This window comes from Polypterus senegalus, chromosome 10 (assembly GCF_016835505.1).
Source record: "Polypterus senegalus isolate Bchr_013 chromosome 10, ASM1683550v1, whole genome shotgun sequence".
NCBI classification, from domain to species: domain Eukaryota; kingdom Metazoa; phylum Chordata; class Cladistia; order Polypteriformes; family Polypteridae; genus Polypterus; species Polypterus senegalus.
In genome coordinates this window covers 131,461,292-131,478,718 of record NC_053163.1, presented here as the reverse complement: position 1 = coordinate 131,478,718, position 17,427 = coordinate 131,461,292, and the positions used below count along the sequence as shown (strand labels likewise).

Sequence of the window (17,427 nt, the reverse complement as noted above, 5' to 3'; positions counted from 1 at the left end):
GAGGATTTCAGGTGAAACCAGCTTGTTTTGTAAACCGTGGACTGGCCGAGTCAGGCGTTACAGTGGCACACTGGCATCCTACCAGCATCCCATCAGGCTGGAGTTTGGTTTCAACAATTTTATGTTACATCATAAAGTACCAGTCCAAGTAAGGCATAATAAAAAGATATCCATGCTGCCCTGGAAAGCGTGAATTGCCTGCATGTTTTTTTTTTTTTTTTTTTTTAATTTTTACAAGACAATCCGGGAAAATGCATCACACTACTTGATGCTTCTTCTTACAAATGATCGATTAATGGCTTAAACATAGCCATACCAAGTACTGTTTTAAATTCCAAAACAGTAAAACATGAAAAAAAATAATAATAACAACAATAATAATAAAATAAAACAAACAGACACAAAACGGAGAGTCACATTGTCGTTCCTCCAAGGCCCCTTCTCCTTTAAAAACCAGCGCCATTTGGAAATCAGAGAATGTGCAAAAAAACATGTCTGTATTTAGAAACCTGAATGCTTTGTGAACAATGCTACATTTTTTTTATGGAGAAGAGGGGAAAAAAAAAAGCCTAAAACAAAAAAAAAAAATCAAAACAAAACATAAGCACAACCCTCCTTGAATTTCTTGCTCATAAAGTGTGCCTGGGACTTGATGACAACCCTTTTCGGCCTGATAATTCCTCTGTGTCCGTCGTTATCTTGTCCAGTCTAGATCACCATGACAACAAACATTTGTGTTCCAGATCCTCTGCCAGTCTCTCATGTCACACTCAGTGCTAGGTCCTTTTTTAGTTTTGTTTTTTTTTTTTTCAACACACGATAAAACTGGTGGTCCCAGAAGATTACTGTCATCACAGCCCATCAGGGGAGGAGATGCACAGCCGATAGGCAGAGAGACGGGGCGGTGCGAGTTTTTGGTCACCAAAAGAAGTGCAGTCCCTCCCATGGGCCACCTGTGGTCTTTCTCTCAATTTCTCTCTCTCTCCCCCCTCCCCTGCCTTATTGCAAGCAGGCAGACTTGTAGGTGGTGGGTGGGGGATCGGGGGAGCTCTTCAGCTCAATCATGCCACCACAAACTCTGATTTCATGTCCGCTTTCACATCTGGCTTCCACACAGGCTCCTCAAAGTCCAAATCTAGGCTGCCGTCACTTGATACACTGCTGTTGCTGTTGCTACGACTAGACTTGCGGTTTGGCAGCCACTGGTAGGGAGCCCGGGCATCACGCCGTGCCTTTCGGCGTAATCGCTTCTGCTGCATCAAAAGTTGCAGTCGCTCCACCTTGCAGCGTGTGGCACGGTTCTCGGTCTGCCGTGAGCGGTCCCCTGTAACGGCAAGGAGGAAAGTGAATTGTTAGCACTAGATGGCAAAGGAATAGCAGAAACCTTCAAGGGAAGGGACAAATGAACATGCTGCTTCACAAAGTGCCAACCCCTTTTAACCCAAGGCTAAAAGGTGCCAGTGTTAATCCTTAAAAGTCAATTTCTTTAAGAAGCTAGCAAGTGTTTCACATTGAGCACAAGCACACGCACACAAACAACACAAAAGGTCAAGAAAGCATATAAACCTACATACAGGCATGCCCACGCTAAAAAAAGGGTCTCTGCATGCTCACTCAAAAGCCACCTCTTCTTTTACAGGCCTTGCCTCTTTGCAGCAAAGGTAAGAAAGCATCCATTCCAATTTTATTAAAGTTGTGTCGATGAAAGTCAAATCAGCAGAGGCTTAAATCAATGCTGCCTTAGACAGAGGAAGTATTTGTACTAGGCCGCACTGACACAAAAACCACAAAACGCATCAATGCCCATACTAGACAGGGGGCTTCAGCTGCAACCAGTCCCGCACATTAGAAATGCCCAGATTCTCTAGTGACTCCAAATTCAAACCCTGGTCTTAAATTATAAGAGAAGCAGTGGTAGTGGGGAAGTTCTTACCAACACCAAATGAATTTAAAACTTGCCTGTCTAAATGCAGCAAGTGTTTACACTGGCCCAACCGCACCCAGTCTTTTCTTTTTACCAAACTGCCACAAAATACAAAGCCTTTTTTTTTTTTTTTGCATGGAATAATTTGCCCATCCATTAGGACTGGACTCCATCTGACTTGCAAAAGGCACTGTGGCAGCCTGGTCATTTGATAAACTGAAACCACAGATGTTAAGTGTAAACACACTTGGGTGAGGTCATTACTGGTGGTGTCACGAGAAAGTACAGTTGGCAAAAGCGAACCACTTTTATATTTTCAAGTAATAAATCACTACATCCTGAGAAAATGACTGGCTAAGGATACAACAACAGGCCCTTAAAGTGAAAACTGCTCTGAGGTGCTGTACATTGGCTAACCCTGCACTCCAAAGGTCATGCAAAAAGATAATTTCTTCAATATAACATAAAAATAGAAAATTCTTTCGAATACTGGTATGGTGTTTGTAAGATTTTGTGGGCCTTCCCACTAAATCACCTCATTTTGTTAGATGGGTCTCCATTTTTAGGATTTACAATGGCACACCAGTGCCCTTTCAGACAAGAAAAATAAGTGCAGGTATTATCAAAATGTTTGACAGGGAACACAATCTTTTTTTCTTCTTCTTAACTAGCATGGTTCATGAAAGATTTAGTGAGTGTCATACTAAAATGGACTTATCGTCTTAAATTGGTCTTTCAGGATTTGCAAAGGGGACATCAGTTCCCATTTCTGATGCTGCTTAATAGTAAGGTGGGCAGTGCTGTTAATACTGCTGCCCCACACCTCCAGGAGTACGGTGTTTAAATTTCTGCTTCTTTAAAAAAAAAAAAATGGGTTCACACGGGTTATCTGTGGGCCACTCTGGTTCCAGGCCACTAACAATTGTTACTTAAACTGACGTCTCTAAATTGTTTGTTTGAGCGAGTGATGATTATCCGTTGAAATGGAGTGGCACTCTTAGCCAGGATGGCTCCAGCAATTGAAAGAACTGCATTTATATGGGGGGAAAAAAAAGGGATAGATGCCCCACTTTGGTTTCAGTACTTGGGAGACGAAGGGAGTCATTTCTTTTTATGACACACTTAACACGGAGGGAAGTCACCGTTCTTTTATTGCCACGAAGCACAAGGAGACCCCTTCCTGACATTGCCATGGTGCTTGAGAGTTCTAGGAGTCTGCCATCCCTTTCAGGCACAGTCACAATGCATGAGGGGCCCCTTTTCTGACAGTCATGTGCTCGAGAGTGTAGCGGATTCTAGTATTAGAATTGCAAGTCTTTGGGAAGGATTTATACAACTTGTTTAAATCACTCTTGAGTGGAACACAGCTTTTCACAATCTAACTGCCCCTAGGAATGAAGGATCTCCTCATCCACAATATTTATTAAAAAAAAAAAAAAAGCTCCATTTTGCAAACACTCAAGAGTTGAGTCCTTTCACAAAAGTAGGCCTGCGGACAGCCTGTGGCCGGATGCAAACTGTGGAATTTTCTGAATGAAAGCCCAGCAAGGCGCTTGCTTTTTCCTTCACACAGCAGATACTATTCTCTCTCTGCCCTTCTCATGCAGTGGCTATTTAAAGTTGTGGCAAACACAGGCTGCTATTGAGGGCAGCACTGCATTTCATAGAGGAGGTTACAATTTCTGAAGAGTGCTGCCGGAAAGAGTAGGACAACCCATTGACTGGACTCTGTAGGCAGAGAAAGCCGCGGGAAAGAACAAACAAAGAGGCTACTTCTCACTGGACAATAAAGAATAACTTGCTCGAGTATCAAAAATAGATCCGCAGGATGAGCCATGTGTGCCGGCTTCCGCACATCTCTGTTCAATCATTAAATCTTCCCAAAGGTTCACTGTACAATTATACTTCAGTCCTTTCAGGCACAACCACCCCCCCCAATTCAATGCAGCAATAGCCACAAATATCCATGCCTAATAAGGATGACTTACCACTGGGCTTGCACATGCGGATTTGGCTTTTGCACTGTACCAAGGGGTGCAGGCCAGGCTGGCTGGCGGTAGCCACTGAGGTAGGTCGAGCAGAAAGGCCTGCGAGCACCGTAGGAGGAGAGGGTGGCGGGGATCTGGACGGTGAAGCAGGGCCACACTGGGTCTGACAGCGTAGCTGTGCAAGAGAAGGTGGAACTCCCTGATAGTGCCGTGTGGCACTCAAGAGGTCATTGAGAATCTGAAGGATGGTACCAATGTCCCGTCGTGGCCGTCCACTGCTGTCTTGGCAGTTGGGGTGTAAAGTGCCTGAGAGAAAGAAAACAGGCAAAGGATGAGCACACAAAGCCACATACCAAAGCTACAGTTCATTCTGAGTGTACAGGACTCAAGTGTTCTTACCTGAGAATGTCCCAGAGAAAACCCCAGGTGCATGGTTGACAAAGCTTTCTATAATGGCACCTGGTTTCCGAGGTCGCCCTGTAGAACTCTGACTGCTTGCACTTTTTGAACTGCAATCAGCCTGCAAGAAAAGAGAACCGACGGTGAGCAATGGCAGCACAACCCTAGTATCATAAGCAGGTAGTTCACTTTCACCAACAGCTGGCATGAAAAATAAAAAAATATATATATATCAGCTTACCTCTGGACACGGGGCTGTTTGACTGGAGGACTGAGATGCCGGAGGAGAGACAACACTGCTGGAAGCTGTTCCTGGGTTTGAGACAAACATGCCAGCTGAAACAGACGAGGAGCGGCTTGGGGCACAGTAATGGGGAGAGAAGCTGGGTTGTGTCGTTTGGCTGGCAGTGGCAGCAGAATGAGAATGCGGATGATGAGATACTCTAGTGTGTCCAGCAGCAGAATGTGCAGTACTGGTTGATGAGGTTGTGGCTCCGGCTGACCCCACAGTCTCTCCCCTAGTAATGACATGGTGATGCTGAATCTGCTGTGCACCCGACTGTTGTGCTGCCAGCTGCAGCTGTACAAACATCATGTGGTCACCAACCCGCAAGGCCAGGGTCAAGGGGGACCTTCCAGACAGGAAGTCACTCACCTGAGTAGAAAGACAAAAGTGATGGTCAATTAACAAGGTTGAGCATAAATGGCACCTAATTCCTAAAAGGATCTTTGTTATTAAACCATACTATTCTGCCTCTGAAAAAACGAAACAGGCCCAGGTGTGAAATTTCTGTAAAAACGTCAGAAAAATAATATGTTCCCCTTATGCAAGGGGCACAAATACAAACTGTCCTCATACATCATTGAAAATTAAGGCCCTGACAGAAGCAAAATATTTCCCACTGTTTCCAAAAAAAATAAATAAAAATCACATTGAGGGCAAAATTACTTCCCTGTAATGCAGTAGCACATTTGCATAGTGGGATGGGTGGGATGATACATACTCTTCCACTGGGGACAGCTAGTAAACTATAACTTGACATTTTCAATCAGACTTGGTCTCATTTTGGGTTGTGGTGGCTGGAGCCTCTCCTGGAAGCAGTGGGCATGAGATATGATCCAACTGTGAATGCAACATCAGTTGGATCACTAGGCCCACTCACATCCCCACACTCAAACTGGGCCAATTTACATTTAACAATTAACCTAAACACACATCGTTGGGATGCAGGAAGAACACTGGAGTAACCAAAAAAAAAAAAAAAAAAAAACAAACAAAAACCTCATGCAGTTTCAGTCAACTAGTTATGAAGAATAACACAATGAGTCACAATGCACCATTCTCGGTTACGTTCATTTTGACACTACGAATCCCCTCCTTCCTTGGGGCAACATGTGACTTGGCAGGGTGCACACACAAACGGGACTAATGTGCAGGCGTTGGGCAGACATCTAAATGGTTATCCCAAATAAACTCAAACCCCCCCCCACCCCAACCCACTCCTGCGCTACCAAAACAAGCACATTTTTTTTACTAAGTTAATGCTGGTCAGCATTACTGGTGCAGAGTTAATTTCCAATTTAGTGAGAATGTGGTTCTTGTACCTTAAATCCAATCCAATCCTGAACCCACCACCCAAATCAACACCCCCCTCCCCAACCTAGTCACGACGCCACACACTTGAGCCACAAAAGCAACAGAAATGAAAGGGCTGGCAGTCACGACACAAGCTCTGCGCTCCATTAGAAAGAAAGGAAAAAAAAAAAGCTTTCATTCTCCCACCCCCACACTCAAGGGCACAAGACCCCACCCACCCATCCATCACTATGTTAATGTACAGCAGAATGAAGTCCAGACGATTTCACAAACTACATGAAGACAGATCTTCCACCAAAAGGGCAAGGATTCCCATTCAGTTAAACTATGGGATTTTGAACTCTACCAGAGGAAAAAAGTATTAAGGGGGCCTTCTCAGTGGGGTCTAATCCTGCACTGTGCTCTGCACTTTATCTGTATATATTCTCTGTCAGACCATGGCATACATGCCCATTCCTTTCTCTCCTCTGGGTTAACGGTTTCACCTCCATCCCAGTGAATAAACACAGTAATATCAGCATTGAATGAGGTCAGTGGGCAGTACTTGCAACGTCTAGAGTATATAGTTAAAAATAACACACTCCAAAGAACAACCCTTCAGAGCCTACTCATTCTGCTCTGTACCATTTGTATCTATCACCTTCCTGATCACCTGGCCACTCCACAACATCTCCTGGAGAGAGCCTACGGGGACGGTCAAAGCTGCAAGACGCATAAAGTCAACATGTACAGTACACCTCAGATGTAAGGGGGCACCTCCACCCTTTAAAAAAACAACCCTTTAAGTGCAGGGAGTACCTCCATTCAAAACACACCCACCCCCGATTACAAAATTCATATAGAGGTATAAGAGACAATGGCCTTTGTTTTCTTGAGTGTGAATAAGAGCCACATTTCCTGCACCCACAGCAATCTTCTCCACAAAAGCAGATCTGATCTTTCAAAATAAACTCAGGATTTCCCGGTTAAAAATACCAACAGGAAACGAGCCGGAGATGTGCCACTCCACCATTCACTAAATTAAGTAAGATGGATTCCACAGACCAGGTAAAACCCAAGCTACACAGAACATACAGAAGCTAAAAATGGCAATACAAAGAAGCTATCCAAGAAGATGAGCCAGACTCAACAAGCATATATATTGCACCTACTGTATAAATACATGAACATATGCAATACATATAAATACATATCCCATTTTTAAAACTGGCAAAAATACTGCCTTTGCTCAGGCCTCCTTCAAGGTTACCACCAAAACCAACATTAAGTGAAAGACAAACATACAATTTGTTTAAATTGCCTACACAAGCATACCCCTGCGCCTCTACACAAAGCTCATGAACGGAATTTTGTTTAAGGCCGGTCTGCACTGCCCATGTGATAAAGTGACGCCTGCAGCCTCTCCCATTCGTCACGGACGCACTTGTTTTACCCAAGAGGAACTCAAAAGGGATTAGACATGGGGCATGTCACCTGTACAGAACCCACAGAAATGAGTGGGTGAAGTGAGTGGTAATCGGAGTGAATGGGCATATTACCCCACCAGTACACTTAGGAAGTAAGGACAGCAAATAAGAATTAGAACGAGGAAAAATAGATCCCACGCAAGTGAGAGGTGTATGGTGAGTAAAGGAATGGACACATTGGCCCACTACCACATTTAACAACAAGGGGCTAGGTTGTGGATTCAAATTCAGCTGACATTGTGTGACCATGAGCATGACACTTCACCTTAATGTACTCCAGACAGAAAAACGAAAGAATTGAACAAGTTGAATCTTATATATAATGGATATGCTGCAATGTTAAAAGCCAAAATTAAACCATTTACTTTCCCACTACATCCTTATTGACCTCCAACCATAAAAGTATATTAAACACCAGAGGGTGGGAGTTTGGGTCATTCCAAAAATCTGCCTCACCTGAGTTTCAGTTAAGCTCTCCAATGCCTGCATCACAGACTGCTCCGGTCTCGATGCTTGAGACTAAAACACAGAGGGGGAAATGAACACATTAAGAATAGGTCAAGGGACTCAATAACCACAGTGCATCTCTGCCAGTTATGGAAACAAGGATTGCTTTTAGCATTAACAAATAACACCATTCTTCACAAAACATTTATTCACTGGCAAAAATGCAAAAAGAATGGACAGCAAAACAAAGGTCAGAGAATTTTAAGTTGTTGCACTATATGGCCTCATTTTATGCATTTTCCTGACACCGTTAAACAAAGAAATATACATATTATAAGAATATAGTATCAGCACTTCCACATTTTTTCCAAACAGCCAGACTAAACAACCTCCTCTGTATTAGAGGAACTGTGCAATGGAGGCTGAACTGGCAATATTATTCCCGACAATCTGTAATGTTAGCTAATAGCCTATATTGGTAAATGCTATCTTATCAAACACAGGAATGTTACATGAACCAAGACACACATAACAAAACAGTTTTGAAAACTCTCTACTCACCATGAGGCCAGCTTCCACGGTAGGAACTAGAGTTACCTTGCTCCCATCAGACACTCCAAAATCTTGAAGTTTCCCTGAACTCAGTCTCCTGTGTATACAAAAACAGAATAGAATGGAGAGGTCGGTGGTACTAGTGATGAGGTGTTTTTATTCATATATTATTTAATAGTGGAAGGGCACTTGCAGTTTGATCGGTTACCTACACATTTCATTGTTTTAATGAAATCAGGGATCCAAAGAAATTAGTGCAATCTGATTATAACAGCAACCATTGGTAATGAAACTAGATCCCAGCAGGCAGCGAGGAGCTCTTATTTGAATAAGGTTATTAATATGCAGATTTTCCTCACCACCCGGCCAACAAAGATCTCTACAAATCTCCAAGCGCCCCGCCATAGCTCTTCTCCAGCCACCAACACCCCACGTTTCACAAAGACGCACACCCTTGGTTCTTTTTTTTTTTTTTTTTTAACCTCTGACGTAACCTCCCCCCCCCTCCACTCTTTACTACATCGTCAGCACAAAAGGCCCAGCAGACTGCGAGGCGGCCTGAAGGCTCCGGATAAGCCAACCATCGAAGCCCAAGGATTGCTGGAATCGGAGCTAAAACGGAGTGGTGGGGGGTGGATTAGAGAATTTTGCAAAGAATCTCCGGCTACCCCACTGATCTCTGCGCCCCCCGCTATCATCAACGTGTATAAAAAAAAGGGGGTCATGCTTAGTTAAACAAAGAGCCTCCGGCGACTGTAAAGATTGCGAAACATTGGTGGGGGTGTAAAGACTGGTCTTCGAGGGGTCATCAGGGTTCATAGTAGAGTCACGCACGCATGTAAATGGTTAATTACAAAAGAGGGCTCCCACTGCGGATTTCGTCGTGTAAATCACGACCGAATATCAATTAAAATCCGAAGCGGGGACATTAATACACATCCCCCACCAAGGTCACACAAAGAATGTACACACGTATACAGCTTCTAATATTAAAAGGGGTATACTTGACCTAATAGATATAAAAAAGGGACACGACATACGCCGTTAAATCGCGACAATGCTGATCATCTATAGCACTTCGACACAAGAGCACCCTACTTCTTGAAAAGTCCAGAATAAAGCAGCGAGGATCCCTCTTAAATCACACAATCAAACACACGCCACCCACACATACACCACCACCCTTCACCTTCAGCACTACATCATGGCGGGGGAAAGGGGGCTGCGCAACAAACGGCGGAGGGGGTGGGGTGGAGAGCGTACCTTAAAAAATTAAAACTTTATCTAGACTTGGGTGCAAGACGCGATCCACAGACCTTCTTTAGTCGATGAAATGGGGAATGTGGCTGTGGGATGGGATAGTGTTAATTTTCCCCTCTTCATAACCTTGTTCTCACCCCACAACCCCCACAATGGTACAGGAATTTCGTGTGTGTGTGTGTGTGCACACATTCCTGAAGCAGAGGGCACACACCCAACATGGTGCACAACCAAACAGCCGGCGATTTACAATCCCCAAATAGCCCTTCAACCCCCCCGGCCTAAGAAGCACAGGAATCGCAATGCGGGGTTCTACTCACGTCTCTTTGTGTAGAAGTGCAAGCCTTTCCTTGGGTACTTTGAGCCTCTGCGATAATCTCCGTTTGAGTCCTTCCACCGTCTCCTCGGAAGGGACGGACAGTTCAAAGCGGGTGCCGGTGGTGGTATGGATGAACAAATTCATGGGCGGCTCGTTGGGAAGGGCCTCGCAGGCTGTGGCTCCGCGGCTACTAAAGCTCCTGGCGCCGGGATGTGGGTCCATTCGATGACCTGTGCTCAAGAGGAATATGAGGAGGTGGCGACGAGCTGCAGGGTAATTAAAAAAAGAAAGAATGGGATCGAACGAATCGTCACAGTGTTCACCTGCAAAGAAAATTCTTCAACAATAAGCTGCCGAGTTCTTCGTCTAGGTCGAGCTACGATGCTGCTTTTGGATCACATATACATCCCAAAATTGAAAATGTTTCCTCCAGTTGCTTTCAATAAACGTACATACTAAGCGCAACAACAAAAAAGTGCTCCTCCAGAATTCCGTGTTTCAGAAGCACTAGGTTAAAGCCCATATAACACTGAATGACGCAAAATCAGAAATGATCCTTTTAGAATGTCTGTCCTGATTTTACACCCCGCAATTCTCTTCTTACGGGGTTGTCCGAACACGAGTAGCCGGAGATCAGCACTGCTGATTGCCAAAGACCAAGCCGCTAGGGTTGGAGCTGCGCTGCGTCCGCGCAGCTGATCAACGCAAAGTCAACAACGTCGAGCGAAAAAAATGTAACAAAGTATCGGCGCTAGGCGAGGACTAGCATCAACGACCAATCAGCACGCCTGGGCCCCACAGCCTGTGCAATAGTCAGCCAATGTAAGGCAAAACCGAGACACCCACGTGGCGGAGTAAAGCACCGCCTGCAACCCGCTGGCTGTCCGCCCAGCTTTGTGAAGTAAAGCCAATCAGACTGTGGCGGGGGGCGGAGTGAAAAAAGCACAGCACGGCAGCGGGGGGAGGGGCAGAGCACTGCGGATTGTCCATTCATAATATATTGGAGTCATAAAAGGGTAGCTGAGTGCGAATGCGAGGGGCCTGCAAGCTTTAAATAAAACGGCAAAATGAAACACACAGGTGTCTGTGAAGCGCTTCTTTTGTTATGGTAATGCTTTTCTGTTAGTTGGATTGAGAATTATAAGAAAGGGCGACTCATGGTGACTTGACAAGAATTCGTGATAAAGCCTGTCATAATTCCAGCTACGATTGCAACATTCAATGGGAACACCTTTATAGCTCCTGCTGCTCTGCTTGCGTTCTGTATTGACATTTTCTGCCGACAGACTTGCGCTTTTAGCAACTTCTCGGTTACCCATGTAGGGATCGGGGTTTGATCGGCTTGGTGAAGGAGTAGCCGCACCCCAGATTTCGGCATTTCTGCACTCTTCTTTTGTATGATGGGTGCGTTAGCCCCCCTCTGGACAAGTCCCACACGCTTCCAGTTAACACTGAGTAGGCGGCAGTGAGTTCCCACGCACTGCGGAAAGGCTGCGTTCTAAAGAGCAGACTTCACTGCCCCCTGCGGGTTTGTTCTTTATAGTGCAGCGCATCGTTCGCGTAAGAGTCGTGTGACGTCACTGGAGTCGCTATTGCGTCACACGAGGCGGGGCCCAGTCTACTGACATAAGTCCGCTCGTTATTGTCGGGGCTCATTAGTGGACTTCGGGAGGCAACGCTAAGTGTTAACGTTTTTTGTTTCATGTGCAAATCAATAAATATGGCTACAGGTGTTAATGTTATTACTGCAGATTTTTATCGCCATCTTTCATACATAACCTTTGTATCCTTCGCACATACATATATGCATTTATAATCAGATGCACACCTTCACAGTAAAACCGACTCATACCTATAAAGATATGTATGCATACCTATATATTACAAATAACAGTTGTCCTGTTATCTGTACAAGGAACATGATTGCTACTACTACTAATTAACTACTTTTCTAATCTCCTTCAAGTGTCTTACATAGACTGTGTGGGGCCATGTCAACCACCACCAGTGTGTACCATCCACTTGAATTATGTGATTGTAGCCATTCTTGTGCCAGTATGTACATTAGCTACCAGGTGGTGAAGGGAGTGAGAGAGATTATTAGGGTGACGTGTATACAGATGCCTACAACTACATTGTCACACACAGTATGCTTACACTCATGCCTACATATATATCTACATTCATACAGAATTATATTGATGCCAGCATATAACCAACATGGAGAGACACTGAAGCCCACATACAACTCTTTGTACACGTATGCTTACAAATCACAGCCACACAGATATGCACTCATGCCTACATACAGTCATAGGGATAAGTGCCTACATATAAACACTCACAAACGTACACTTAAGCCTACATATAACCAGTGCGGGCAGGCACTAATGACTTCATACAAATGCCCACATAGATACGCATCCATCCTAATCAGTACCTCCAACAGATACCCGCTCACTCATGCAAACACATTCACGCAAATACATGTTTACTGTAAATAAACTGTGTGGATTGGGAGATGCATTTAACTTTCAAAATTATATAGTTTACAAACCATATCTGATGTGACGTCACAATCTTAAATACCAATCTGTACATCAAGAAGTTGTGTTTTTGTTATTTTCCTCTTTCTTCTTTCAAAACAAATGTTTTTGGTTTTATGCTACATGCTTATTATTTTTCATTGTGGCAATACTGTAAGCTTCCTGAAAAGTAAAGAGAACCTGAGATAGTAAATATTCATTGCAGCATTCTCCCTTAATGATATGCTTTATTTTTATTCTAGAACGTTAGCAAAATCGTCCTGTTAATATAACATATTGGAACATAACTAACAGCAAGAAGAAAACAAGACTATTTCTCCGAAATTCATATGTTTACTTATATTTACTTTTTTTTTTACAGCGCCAAAAATATTGAAATGATCGAGCAAAAAAATGTGAAAAGGTTCGCTGGCGACCTCTGGTGGCAGTTTGGGGGGGGTGCTTTGTTTTTCTACTTCGTTCAACTAAAAAGAACTACTGCATTCATAATGATACGGAAACATTCAGAATAAATAACTATATAGTTGTAAAATAGTTGTCCTCATGTGCAATAAGATTTCAGAAAAAATAGTCATAACAGCTGATGGAGCTGTCTTAAATATTAATCAATCAAACAAAAAAACAATACATGCAAATTTGAATACATGATCATAAAAAATACTCATCAAAAACGTGTTAAGTGTGAATACAATCGTCTATATAAGCACTCTAAACTAGAAAATCTGACCTATTTCATGCATGTTATTAAGTTAGCTAACCACTAATTTGATCCCTTATATCATCACCCACTTGAAAAATGTGACAGGGCAGGTTTTTATAGATTCCGCTATCCTGGGAGAAAAGAGGTGCCCCTCCTATTCCTCTTCAATGCATCCTACCCACTTATTTTTCCAACAGTGTCATCTGACCTAGGTGTCATTTTTTAGCAAAAACAAACTATTCAAGGTTGGTTTTTTTTTTGTTTTTTTGTTTTGTTTTAACTTGGCCTTACATCAATGAGTCCTGCTAATGCCCAGACTTTGCATTGAATGGTGGTGTGCAAGACCTAATTGTCTTTGGTTCTGACTGTCATTTTTCAAAAATATCTGTCCACCATCTATGAGTAACCTTCTGTTTGAGACATATTTACTTGCATATTTGCAATGTTCCATTTTGTCTGACTATCATTTCTTCATTTATTCAGTGGAGGACTTTATGAATAATACTGTATAAATTTTGCTTCTCAAGTTTATGACAGACCTTGATATCAGACCTCTGATGAAATCTTGGGTGTCTGGATTAATTTGATCCCAGGAATCAGGGCTAAGGTGCCAGCTAGGAGCTTAAAAGTTGGGGCCTAGAAGATGGATGAGAATCAGTTATCCTTTCACTGTTCCTACAGAGATGTACTGTATAGGGCATCTCTTTAGAGCACTTCAGAGTACTGAAGTCTTTCACCCGGCCTTGGTTGTCCCATTTGCCACAGCAACACTTGGTGCATGCCAATATATGTGGATCTATTTATTTTTGCATCATATGCAGATACTTGTGGGATGCATTGATGGAGGCTGCCAAGGCTCAATAGATTACAAGTCTGCAAACTGCTCTGTTCTTCTGCTCTCTCTCTGCCTTAGCAGATTTAACAGCTATTAACCAGTTTTACCTAGTCTGACCCATTGTCTCCAGTTTCCCTTTCTCCACTTTGCAGGGTTTTCAGCATCCTTATTTATAATATGTATGGATGTTTTCCCAAATTTACTAGGTTTATTAATTACTTCAAAAAGTAAATGTAGGTACTGCTCAAAATGAATGCTGCAATTAAAAAAAAAAGATTGATTCATTCCATTCAAGAAAGTCTCACGCTAATGGATTCATTTGATTAAATGTGGGTAGAACTTAAGTGCCAGGTTTTTGCCGCAGGAATGATTTTAGTTTTATCAGTGTGGGTTGTTGAGCACTTTGTATGCTTGGTAGCCGCCCACCATTCTTCTGCATCTCCTAGCGTGCCCCTCTCTGTAACAAATTGTACACCCCTGCTGCATATCATGAATATGACACATTCTTCCTCAATGGATTATATTACATGAGTTCCACAGAGATCTACTAGAGAGCATCAGTAGACACAGGAAGAGAACGCCACAGGAACAGGCAGTGTAGCCCAGGAGAGCAGAAGGAGACTTGGCTGCAGGCCTAGGTGATAATTGGCTTTATCGCCTTGAAAAAGAATACCATCGCTTGGCAATCATGCATTTGCTTTTGTTACTTATCGTAACCAGATGTATTTAAGTTCTAGCTACACTTGTGCCCACTACTTAATGTCAACCTCCCAGCTATTGCATCTGATCCATATGACATCTGCATATGGTTGTACCAGACATACACATACATTCTCAAACTCTCTTAATCCAATTTAATAATTTCATTTCATGCATAGCTTTCCCTCTAAGTTAATTGGAAAGTGAAACACCCATTTTTTGTATTTTTGCATATTTTATTTTTATATTTGCTTTTCCTAAAAACACCTTGTACTGGTGTATGTTATGAAAGAAACAATAATGAATAACTAAATGAGTAAGCCTGGGTTTAGCTATTCCATAAAATGTTCTTGTCCATGATTATGCTGTATTTCTTTGTTGTTCCTGGTTTTGAAATGTTCAGTTTTAGTCTTTCACATGGGTGTTCACAGATTTGATGGAGATATGAGGAAGTTTTAGCCATAATGGAGCAAGCCACAGATTTAGACATCTCACCGATCTACCTTCCTCAGATTCTCAGTTGTTTTTATTTCCATTAGTTATGTATTAGCACCTTATATAGCTAACACTAGCATATTTCAAAGCAATAGACACGACTACAATACTAGATGAATCATCTGACTGTGCAGTAAATGTACCCATGAATCCCATCCAAGCCTGATGTAAACCAACTGGAATGTCAACAAAAGTTTTCTTTCTGCCCCTATTCCCTAAACCGCAGAAGCAGACTTTTTCCATCATCAAATAAACAAACCGAGAATATTTTCTTTCTTTCTTTCTTTCTTTCTTTCTTTCTTTCTTTCTTTCTTTCTTTCTTTACAAACTGCAATGCCATCTTGACGTTCTTCTCGGAAAATGTTACCTATTAGAAGCAAGATCCACATGACCTTCACTTTTCTCATTCAACTCGTTTTCTATGACTAGTTAAACTTCAGTATATTTAACATGTACAGGAACCTGCTTTAATGTACACCCTTATGCGACGATAGAAACAAGCAGCATTGACACTTTCGTGTTTTTCTTAATTAGAGTTAACATTACCAAATGATTTTCTAACCCGGCTTTTTCATTATAGGGTAAAAGAACACAATGTAAATGCCATTCAAAAGTGTCAGACGGTATAAATAACCTTAGTGTTTTGTTTTTTTTTTTTCGTTTATCGGAACATTTACAATTACTCATGCTGCTAGACCTTTAAAATAAATACATCAGGGTAATGTAACGTGGCTTTTAAATGAATGGAAGAGTGAGGAGTGTGCTGCCAGGCACCAACTCCATCTCGCGGGGCACCCGAGGGATGCGTGGGTTTCTTCACCTGTCTGTGTAAACCACCTTTAACCAATCTGAAACATAAAAATACGGTGGGCAGGGAAGTGTCGTAAGCTTCTTTTTTCTTATTTATTGTACCTTAACGTGTTAGTTGCCCTGCGTTCGCTAGCTTTGCGTTTACTGTGTGATCTCAAAGCTAATTACAACGAAATCATAACCACTAGGATCGTTACCGATCGCGGTTCCCAATCAACCTGCTGCACCCGACTTAACCCCACCATCACATCATTTGACCTCCCCGACTTTTGTATACTTTCAATTCAATAAATCGGCAGACTCACAAATATTTTTTTCTTTTTTTCTGTTCCAAGGCAGAGTAATAGCCACAAACGATCGAGATCTCCGGGTTACTGTCTTCAAAGGCCGTAGGACCTCTTTGTCCCTGGACTTTTTCCCTGCAAGATACCCCGATGAACACGGATTCTCCTGCTCGGTGGATCTCAAAGTCACTGCATTCCTTGCCCGTTCAATTCCCCGATGGAGTAGACTTCCCACGCGTTTGACCTGTCCTTTGGATCTTACGGTTACTGTATTATATCCTTCCTCTGGTTCCCTCGCAATATTGTCAACAGCCAGAGAGTTCTCCTGGTTACTTCATATTACGTTGACTGGCTTTTCTTATCCTTAGATCGCCCGGCCGCTAGAACTCACACAGCAGCAATCGGCGGCTTCGTTTCACTCTGAAGAACTGCACTTCTGCCGAGCCACTTTTTAACTCCTCTGGGTGGAGTCGAGTCCTCCCTGACGGTTAAGGTGGTTCTACACTTTTTTCATTCATTACTGTGTTGGAAAACAACCCCCGCCTCAGCGTCAGGTAGAATTCGTTAACAGTTCAGGCAATTGTTATCATTTGTTGTAGGCCGGTTTCTTCCAGTACCTGCAAAAACATTGTCAGTTAAGAATTGGCGCTTTATTTGTAGTAGACGTAATGATATTTTCAATTTTATGTAACATGATGATGATTATTATTGGTAGTACTACTACTATTTTATACATACAGACGGTATCTTTGAGAAAGTTCACAATCAGAAGAAGCAAATGAGGTAAAGCTATATCAATTGATATTTGTCTAGCAATGTATGTAATGTAGAAGTTGGAGCTGAGATTTAAGGATAGTGCCACGGGAAGGAAAGGTTTTAACGGGTCAGAGGTATCACCACACAAGTGTCTCCAAAGTGCCAGCATCGCCAATGAGGCCAACTAGTCAATATGTCCCCTGTTACAACTAGGCGGGGCGTTTATTCCTTTGAGCTTTTCTAACGGATCAAATTTATGGAAAGTCTAACATATCACAATTGCACCATTTCTTGGCGCGCCACAAATCGTTACAATTTTTAAGTGTAAAATCATGATACAATCTGGCGAT

General features: G+C 42.7%; 1 protein-coding gene across 1 annotated transcript; it reads right to left on the bottom strand.

The window, feature by feature from the left end:
• Positions 1–218: 218 nt before the first annotated feature.
• midn (midnolin) lies at positions 219–16,646 on the bottom strand. Its single transcript, XM_039766663.1, has 8 exons — positions 16,343–16,646; positions 9,954–10,218; positions 8,383–8,470; positions 7,831–7,893; positions 4,553–4,966; positions 4,312–4,432; positions 3,913–4,218; positions 219–1,324 (listed from the first exon to the last, which is right to left on the bottom strand). Exons 2-8 carry the CDS (start codon positions 10,172–10,174, stop codon positions 1,062–1,064), a joined length of 1,476 nt encoding a protein of 491 aa, XP_039622597.1. The 5' UTR covers positions 10,175–10,218; positions 16,343–16,646; the 3' UTR covers positions 219–1,061.
• Positions 16,647–17,427: the final 781 nt, after the last annotated feature.